Raw genomic sequence first — 10,632 nt, forward strand, 5'->3', positions numbered from 1 at the left:
GCACTCCCCGCATCATTCACTATGGTAAGATTTTTTGTTCTGATCAGGAGGGTTTTTATTACAGAATAAATTTACGGAAAGGGCGAGGGGAAGTTCTATTCTGTCCTACAGGGAAGGTCACTACAAGTTGAAAGTGACTTGATGGCTTTTGGTTGGTTACACTCTTCTGAACTATGGGGCCACAGAGGGAACTTTGTCAAACATGCAAGGACTGTGCTCACATCAATACACAGGCAGAATATCACAGTAAATATTCAAAATAATTTCAGATCATGCAAATTAAGAAACAAAGGGGGATGATGTGTGCATGTGTGTGTGTATGTTTAATGACTAGAGAAATAAAATTGTAACCACTCAATGGACAGAGAAATTTCTTTGTGGGTGTAGCATTAACACTGATGCCTGAGTACCAGAGGCAAGGGACCATACAAAAATCTGCAAGGCATAGTTTGACTTATGTCATAAAATAATAAGGGCAATGTGGATGAAGAGCAACGAGCAAAAAATAAAAATATCATACAAGATTCTCATCAAAGATTAGATGAAGGTTAGGCCATATAGAGATAAATTTTATCTTAAAGTCAATCAGAAACCACTGGGGGGTTGTAATGAGGCGCATGGCATGAGCTAATATTCTAATTCTTTGCAAAGATAAGAGGAACAATAAAGGAAAACAATACAGTAATACAGGAGAATCACTTAGAGAACTAGTCCAGTAAAAGGTATGCTGGTGGCGGTGCTGTGGGGTGAGAAACTGCACGGTTGGCAGCTGCCACCCACTGGTCTTTCTTCAAGAGAAAGTTGAGCTTGCCTGCTTTCATTCATTCTTCTAAAGCCTATATAGGGTGCTATGCAATGGAATTGATTTAATGGCAGTGGGATTAAATTTGGGGTTGTTTAGACAAAAAAATGGAGTAGCAACAATAGAGATGGAGAGAAATATAGGCATTTGTTTTATCTAAAAGACAAAATTAAACTAACTAATGACTTTGAGTATAGGTGATAAGTGAAATTGAAAAAAAAAAGAGAACCCTAGAATTTCTATGAAATTAGTGACATTCATCTATAATATTTTCGTAGTTCCTACATTGTTCACTAGGAATCCCAAATATTCTGCAACAATGGTCCTAAACCGTACATGTTGGTTGAGATCAACAACTCTAAGTTTGGTAACGATCCGCGGGTCAGGGCTGCCGGCTCCACAGTGCCCTCGGGTCTTCTCCTTGGAGCAGCAGACCAGTGCCATGAGGTCTGTCTCGGGTGGTGGCAAGAACACTAGTGGGCCAGACCAGCAACCAAGCACTTTTTAACCCCGTGTGTACCACATCTACTAACAACACTCCACTGGTCCAAGGAAATCACATGGCTGCACTAAAATCCAACAACAGGAACAGATATTTTTTTTCTCCACTGGAAGGCCTGCAATAGGCAAACACCATGACTACACGGAGGGGCATAGATTACAAGTAAACATTCAATCTACTACAGCATCTATATATTCCAATAATGGTGTATACCTGGAAAAGGCTCCTGATTTCTGGAAAGCGCCAAGCCGTTCTCTGAGATAATCATGAGTAAGATCTAATTAGTTCCCTTAATTAATATTTATTTTCCTTAAGCAATTACAGGTACATACTCAAATTCCATTTTATTACCAAGATATCATAGTCAACTATATGCAATAAAAATAAAGCAACTTTGGGAATATTTCTGAGAAGTATAACAGGAAAGAAATCAGCTTGAAATTAAATGCTTCTGAGATACAGGTTGGGCAATGAATTCAAAGGCAAGAATGGATAAAGATCTTTCTGTGCAGTTACAGAGAGACAGTCAGAATTTAGTAAATTAAGAAGAAACAAGTTGATAGGGACGAGGAAGTAGTTTTTGCAGACACAAATCTGAGGTAATATATAAAAGCAAGTGAGGGAGAAAGAAAAACAAACAAATCCATGTTCTTGGTCATGGTTTTTGTCTTTTTTCCTTTTCCTCCCCAGATGAACAGCAATCATGGCTGTGTTTGAACATGCCTACAGGAGCCAGGATGGCATGTAAAAGCAAATTAAGTGGCTAACAGTGGTGGGCGTTGAAGATAATCATATACAAATAAAGTAGCTGATTCTCAGCTCCATTGGAATATTGTTTCACAGGTATAAGAACCTGGAATTGTCAATACTTCCAGTTTTGTTTTGTCTTTTATGTTTTTCTCTCCAAGAAATGCCCCAAATTTGGATGTACAGATGAATTTTTCCATTCAGGTTTCAAAAAACAACTGGATAGTAACTTGACTCACTCTGGTCTAAAACAAATTTCTGAATTAATTAAGAAGAAAATAAAGGATCTGTTTAACAGCACTAGGAATATGACTATGGTTAATGTTAAATGTATAACTATGCAAACAAGCAAAATGTGCTACATTATAGAAGTACTGAAAAGTTGTAGATTAGTTCAGCAAAAGTTAAGAGTTCCAGGAACCAAAAGAAGCATCACATATGAAGGGGCTTCAAAAAGCTCAAAGATAAATTCCATGATTTTTCAATTCCATGATTTTCAACTTTTTCAATTTAAGGAAAACCTGGAAACAATAAACAATTTAGTGAGAAGTGAAGATTTAAGAAGAAAATACAAGCATAAGTAAATGTTTTATTATAATTATAAAGACTTCATTCAAAAACTAAACAGTACAGAAACTTTTATAAAATTTTTATAATATTTAAAAATAGATGAGAATATTCTTAATATTAGTAGGTATAAAAAAAACCCAGATAATCTAAGGGGAATGTTTGGTCTTAAAATCATCCCACAATTAAGGGTAAGAAGGTAGCACATTTTCGAGTCCCTTTGTTGAGTTTGCCAAAAAAATACTTGGAGCCAATTGAGACAGGAGATAGACATCTGGCCACTTAAAACTCTCTGGATCAATGCCACATTCATACATGCTAAAGGAGAGACAGCAGGTTAATAAATTAATAATCACTGTACCAGTCTGGTCTCCATTTAAAACCTAAATTACATTTCATTTCAATTTCCTTTTTCATTCAAGAGCTTCAGGCATCCTTTAGTTGTTGACTGGTGTGTTGCTCTTGTGCGCCTCTGAGTGAATTCAGAATCACAGGCTCTAGCATATTCTAGATAGGCAAGTGGTAATCACTTACTCAAAAGATAATCACTCAGTACCTAACTATATGTCAAGAGCTACACAAAGCATAGTGCGAAATATAAAAAATTAATCCGTCATGAATAATGCTGTGAAGAACATATGCTTAATGGAGAAGATAACAGAAAACATGCCTAACTAAGTACAATGTAATTACCATATACACATATCTCATATCCAAGAGAAGAGATACAAAATATTAGAAAGACTCCACGATTCAAGGCTGAGATCAACTCTGTTAGAAATAAGAAACAAATGTCACAGTTCAGATTCTCTTTCCAATTCATTTCTAGCAAACCATGCTGCCTAATACAACTTTTCTGCTAAACTTCCAAAGTGTAGAGTCATTTGTGCTTGACTCTTCATTACAATTTTATTGTTTACACTTATTCCATGGCACACCTGAAAATGTTTAATTTTCCTATCAAGATTATACAGAAAATATGCTTTTAATTCAACACAGAAAAACTGACATCATCAAAAGTTCACAGCTGGTTCTATTGACTTAACCAGAAAGAGCAGGAAAAGTTAGGAACAAAGATTTGCACCTCCCAGTTCCATATCTATCTAAAGTGCTGCAAAGACTCTAACTAGGCTCAAAGGCCCATGATCTTAAGGTTTGAAAGTTTCTATATGACATAAAGGCTCAAGACCTAAAGCTCCTACCATTGAGTCCATGGTTACAAACGTACTGATGTATGGGAAAACTTGCACTTGCCCTGGAATAGTATGTACATTTGTCCCTCACTCAGAACCTACCCACAGCAAAATTCTTCATGCCAACCCCCTCCGCTTGCTTCACCTGCAACCTTTAAGTCACTGAACAGGCCCATACTTACACTAAAGTAAGAAATGTATGTACTTGTTTTAATGTATCTAAAATTTTGATGTGAAAGACACACATTCCTACTCAATGCAGCCCTATGTAGCGTTTCTGAGAAGCCCTGGTGGTGTAATGGATTACTCGCTGGGCTACGCACTGCAAGGTCAGTAATTCAAAATCACCAGTTACTACTGGGGAGAAAAGTGAAGTTTTCTACTCCCTTACAGAGTTACAGTATCAGAAACCCAAAGGGCCAGTTTTACCCTGTCCTATGGGGTACTATTAGATGGAATTGACTTGCCGGAAGTGAGTTTGGTTTTGTAAATCGGGCCAGGAGACAGGCTAACCCAATTCTAGTCCTCCAGTACATCAACACTCCCAGATGCCTCGATTATCTCAAAACAAACTCACCGCCACCGAGTCGATTCTGATACACAGCGGCCCTAGAGGGCAGCACAGAACTGCCCCTGTGGGTTTCTGAGGTATAAGCCTTTACCTGAGTAGAAAGCCACATTTTTCTCCCACATAGCAGCTGGTGGGTTCACATTATTGACCTTATGGTAGTAGCCCAACATAGAACACTCTTCTCCACGAGGACTCCATTTCTGTCCAAAGTAACTGGCCTTTGTTCTACAGTTATAGGGCTGCTGGTAAACTCTACTCTAGAAAAGCCAAATTTTTAATAAAAGCCCAGCAGGGGAAGCCGAAGGAGAGGGGTTAGGTCTTAGATCTCAGTATAAACTTCAGTAACTTAGCTCCATTAACAGAAACAGGAAAAGGGGAGAGATTCTAACTATACAATAGCTTTTCACTTTTACCTGTTAAAATCAATAAATAATATTTCATTTGTCTTACTCTTTGGAAGACCACACAATCAGCATTTAAAAATGCCAGTGTTGCACCAACAAATACTATTTACCCCAAGTATTATTTTTGTTTATAGAAACAAAGTAAATATTAGTGCAAAATTTTAAGCTCTATGAAGGCAAGGGATTTCATCTATTGTACTCAAAGATTAATTTCCTTTGCACAATACACAGAAGGCTCTCATAAGTATCTACTGAAAGAACTCATGAGTTAACATTAGGAGAACTAAACCTCAGAGCCCATAAAGTATAGTACTATTCTAGGACACAAGGAGAAGAAAAAATAGCAATATTAAAATAGATTAACATGAAATACCTTCCATTCTTTGTTAGTTATTACAGAAAAGGCAGTTTTGATAAATGGTAATTAGTAAGTTACCACTTAACCATATGACTTCAAGTAAGAAGTTGGGTTTCAGTAATATAAATTAATTCTAGCTAGTATTATTAAGGGTAAAAAATGTTTTAAATGAAGAAAAGTACATAAAAGTACTCCTTACTGGGTTACTTCTCTCCAATTGCTCCAGCGTTGTAGATCTGAGAGTAAGTAAGATTTTCCTTTATCAATTTTATCTACTGTTACATTGTTTTACACATGAATATAAGAAACCACCAATATTATCAAATTTTAAATAAGTAACAATCACAAATCTGTCTTTGGATTTCATTTTTGTCAAAGGTGAATAAAAGATTTTACTTTTCGTAGCTTACAGATTTATGTTTGATCTCCTGTCATATTATAATGAGCTACTTCCTCCACCTGTCCCCCTTAATATTGTAACTCCTTGAAAATAATCCACCCCACTGTCTCCCTGTGGAATTATATATATTCTTGCCTGAATTAAATATTAAACTTCTCTAAAGACTGATTAAAATGTCAATCATTAATAAACTCTACAATAAAATCTTTAACTATTGTCCAAAAGTAGAGGTCTCCATCACCGAATTGTCACAGACTATGGAAAAGGTATTGTAAATGCCAACGATTATGAAAAACGGTTTTTCCAGATCCGCATGTTTGAAGTGGAGCATGAATCTTATGGGAATGAAACCCTATAAATGATCAGAAACCAATACCAGAGTTCCAACAATAACTGACTGAATGATTACTGCTACAGAAAGTAAAAACCAGTTTTCACAGAGTAGATCCTTGCTCCTTGGGACCTTATGTGCATGACCAAGTATAACGGTGCCGCTCCCTCGTCTTCAATGGCAGATATTCTCTGAGGTAAAGCATGAAGCTTTCCTTCAGGCACTCCCTCCAGGTGAACTCGAACCATCAACTTTGAGGTTGGCACTGTAGCACATCAGCCATCAGCTCCACCCAGGAAACTCCAGGAGATTAAGTTGGAGCATCAACAATGGCCTCAGAGCAACTGCAAGGCAATGTCTAACGAAGGACAGATTGGCAATTCAAAATGATGAGCTCCTGCTGTCAGTCAGAAAAATAATGCTTAAGCGGTTTTTACACATAGCTTTAATCATTTATTTCCCTTCAATCAGTTAATAACTATACAAACCACACAAGAAAAAAAAATTAACAAGAGACACATTTGAGTAGGAGGATTGTTTCCAGGAAAAGCTAGGGCAATACAGAGAGAAAATGCTCAGGACCAGACTATAAGGAATACATAGCTATCAGATTTGATCTTAAATATTTAAAGGTATTGGACGTTTACATCTGAATTCCAATAAAATACAATAAAAATTAAATACATATTATACACATTATAATTTCACAAAGTCCTTAGAAACCAATTTTGAAGGTATCAGTAAATCCAAGTAGTTAATGACTTATAATAAAGAAATGAAAATTCAGCCTTCAACCAGCAATATCTTCAGAAGCAGTAGTAAGTCAGAAAGGAAAGAGCTGTTTATAAACACAGAAATTCAATGACTCTTACAAAGTATAAAAATATTTGTACTATTGTATTCCATTATTGCTTTAAATTACTGATTCCATATTGAGTGTTATCCATCAAAACTGCTCTCTCCCTTTTCTATCACACACACTACCTAACATATGTCCTCATTCATTTAAAAATGAAGCAACAGTTTCAAGCCTGATTTTGAAAGCTAACAACAAAATACAACATATTTTTTCTGAGTTTTACTGAACTGTACTTACATATTAAAAAGTCTTCAACAATATCACACCCTTCAAAGACACTTCCTACTAAGAGACTTGACTTAGCAAACGTCCACGTTTCAACTCTGTACCACTATTAACTCTTAGTCTAGAAGACCACTCTATCACTTAATCTAAAATAATCTGACTCAAACCTCTATGACACACCCTTTCCCAAACTTCACCAAACACAAACTTCTATTAAAGTACTCCTCTTCACTTCCGGTTTGCCTCCAAAAGGGTATTTCAAATCCTAGATCTGCCACATGTTACTTAGGCTCTCTGTGTCTCAGTTTCCTCGCCTATAACTGGATGTTGAAGAAGATTAAATTTTTAAAATTGTTTCATTTTTGTATAGGACTTAGAAAACTGACTCACACACAATGCTTGCTATCATGATTCTTAAATTACTTTCCACATCATTTAAATATATATATATATACATATATATGTATGTATGTATATATATTCCCCTGCCAATATTCAAAAGGACCTCTAGAAGAACAAATGCCATCCTTTTCAGTGGAATTCAAATCCTGTTCAGAACCTTCCCCACAGCCACACTCCCACAGAAAAAGACACACATACTTTTGCCTGCTGAAAGCTACACTGTGGAAGGAAAACGCACTTATGGCAAAATGGGAGACTAATTAAAGTAGCTGTGAGGAATACCATGTACCAAATAAGAATTTGCCTGCTTCTTTTATTCAAGATAGAGGGCTGGGTATGGTAAGAATGATTTCCACAAAATCTTTTCTTGAACACGTTTAGAATCTGAAACCACTTTGAACAGAAACTTGCTCACATCTTAGTCCAAGCCATTTGCCAGGAAAAACTGCTTAACTGAGGTTAGGTGAAAAATGTTCTTTGCATCACTCAGTGAAAGTACTTCAAGGATCCCAAATTGTCACTATTTTATACTTGTACATGTCACATATTCCAAAATATCACTCAATTTTCCAAAGACTTGATAGATAAAACTCCCAGAATGCATTAGCAAGAGTTTCTTCAAATTCTCAATGGCCAATGATCTCTTTTAAAGAGATTTTTCTAAAATAAAGGAATGTTAACATTATAAACAAAAAGACTGTCAATCCTACACCTGAATTCCTCTCCACTCAGTTATGTAAATTCCCTTTCCTGAAAGTGTAGCCCAGTTTCCACAAAGCTAGAATTTCTTCACTACCCCAAGAAAGATTCCCTTACCAAGTGATGTTAGAAAAGAAAAGGAACACTTTTCCTAATTTGGTTTTATACAAATTTCTACATTGCTTCATATTCTATTAATCAACATGTAAAATTTAAAACATCTGATATAAGCAATATAATACTGTTCAACACAGAGCATGTTCTGTTTCTTTCAACTTTCAGAGTACTCCCAAGAAACAGGTGTATTCATAACCAGGGATTATGTCCAGCAGGCAGTATTAGTAAAGGCAGCCCCCAAAATACGAAAAAATAAATAAAACTTTACTTTTTCACATGAAGCTGAAAACCAAGGCATTCACAGTTACCTTTTAAATGCTTCCGCTGGGTTCCTCTCACATTCTCCAGGTTGCAGGAGACTTTGGACTGCTGGATCCTTTAGCTTGTCTTCGTATCCTTGGAGTAGTCCACTGCGGCAGATCTGGGCAACTAGACCTCTAACGAAGCCTCCAACACACAAAGTGTCAGAGTCCTGGGCTTTGCAGAAATGAAAGGCCAAAGCCTGGCGATGTAAACCTCTCTGTAAGCTTGTAGGCGAACTTGGCCACAAGAGCTCAGTACATAGGGCAGTCTTGCCACTGCCAGGTCCTCCTACCAACAACACACCCCAGGCAGCCCCTTTGCCAGAGACAACACTAGCATTATTCCCAGAATTCACTGCAAGGGATGGTGTGTTGACAGTACTATTGCAGCAGTTAGTTTTCTCCTGAAGGCAATGCTGGAGCTTGTGGAAAACCCACTCCCTACAGTAAAACTGCTTCCCCTGCAGTAAACTAGTTTGAGCCATTTTGCAGACTTTTTCTTCCCAAGGATTAGTCATAATAAGCTTCTTATCTTCAACATTTGCTAGAATCTGGATACATCAACACAGGTCTTTACATCCCAACCTTGACTATTAAGTTGGCACTGAATGGCAGAGTAACCAGTCACAGTAAAATTCAACAGTGACGGAGTCCGTTTGCCACTAGAATGTGCAAGGCTTTATTTGGCTCCTTATTCTCGGTTAGCAAAGAATATATTAGTTTAATTGTTTAGCTGATGGGGTTGAAAAAAGGCCTGGTTCCAAAGCTCAGGAACACTTTTTCCATGTCTTGACGGTCCACATAACTCCATGGCTACATCTGGAGTTTGTGTGATTGTGGATGTTTCAAGGATACAGAGGAGACAATACATCTGGAAAACTGAAGAGGAAGCCCAACCTTTCGATCTGGAAAAATGCCTCTCCAGATTCCAAGTGTTAATTCTGTATCTGAAAATTAGATTTAAAAAAGATATCCATTACAGAAAAGTCACCAAGGAGATTACACTTAACATAGTACTTGGGTAGCTCTACCTTTCCATTTCTAGCAGAGGAACAGTCTTTCAAAATACTAGACCTTGACAGTTCCAGGCATCTGGGCAACTGCCAGGGAACTGTTTCCCATTATGATCTCTTATGTGGCAGAAATGACAGACTACTGTTTGCACGTTATTTAATCCAAAACACTAATAAAATAGGTCGTTCAAGACAGTGGATTCTTAATGAACCTATTCACAGGTGCCTTGGTTTTCAGATGTCCCAATAAGAAACCATTTCCTCAAGTAACTAAAATAAAATGCACAGAAACACCTTAGTCCCAAAAGCCACAAATTAATAGCGTTTAATACTGAATACCATTTGCCAGTTAAAGTAAGCTCAAAAATCCATCTACTTCATCTTTGGCACTTACAAAAAGCCAGGCAATTACCCCACCAAATCATAATTACAATTTTCTTCCCATACTTTTCTCCCTCTGTGCTTATGCTTCCCACAGTTCAATCCAGTTGTCCTGATATTTAAAACCATGCCAGAGTTGGGAGGGGGGAAAATGCTTATGCGGGGACAGTAACATGCTCAAGGCGATCCAGAACAGTCTTTCCTACCAGATTTGTGGAAAGCTTCACTTACGAGTGAGCTATTCACTCGCAAGTCAGCCAGTCCAGGGACTCTATCTGCAGTGGCCGCATTTCTTTGTTGATAGTTTGGAACATCCCAAAGATTACCAGGGTTGAGGCAGGATGAGAATTTGCTTATTTATTAAAACAAAAAAAAGGCGTGGGGGCTGCTTCTGACATGCATGTTGAGTCCAATGTGCATCCTTTCTTACTCGGCAGCAAAGATGAAGGCTTGGAAATGAGTGTCTGGAAGCTGGCTTGCTGTGGGCTGAGAAAAGGCTGCCTGGGAGAGCTGCCTTGGGAGGCAGGAAAGGGAGAAGGACTGAGTGGTTCAGGGCTGGGGGGGTGTTTGCCTACAGTTCCGGCCTCTAGTTTCAGCTGATGGAGACAAAAGGAACTCCGGGATTCCCAGAGAGGGGAACTACCTCCGTTCACGGCCGCCCCGAGGAGCCACAGGGGGGCCACCTCCGAGAGGCCAAGGGTGGAGGTGCTCGCCCAGAGGTCTTCCCCACCAGAGGGCTGGGAGCGCCTCCGCACCCGC

The 10,632-nt window shown here is 38.0% G+C and overlaps 1 protein-coding gene across 1 annotated transcript in view; it reads right to left on the minus strand.

Moving 5' to 3' along the window:
* Window positions 1-9,412, minus strand: part of ANKRD50 (ankyrin repeat domain 50) — a 57,053-nt gene extending 47,641 nt beyond the window's left edge. Inside the window, exon 1 of the mRNA XM_004711847.3 lies at window positions 8,486-9,412. Within this exon, the coding sequence (XP_004711904.1) occupies window positions 8,486-8,997 (512 nt within the window). The 5' untranslated portion in view covers window positions 8,998-9,412. The remainder of the gene's footprint in view (window positions 1-8,485) is intronic.
* Between the last annotated feature and the right edge of the window lie 1,220 nt (window positions 9,413-10,632).

The sequence above is a fragment of the Echinops telfairi genome, unplaced genomic scaffold, assembly GCF_000313985.2.
Source record: "Echinops telfairi isolate 266 unplaced genomic scaffold, ASM31398v2 ScPeMD7_14;HRSCAF=57, whole genome shotgun sequence".
Taxonomy (NCBI): domain Eukaryota; kingdom Metazoa; phylum Chordata; class Mammalia; order Afrosoricida; family Tenrecidae; genus Echinops; species Echinops telfairi.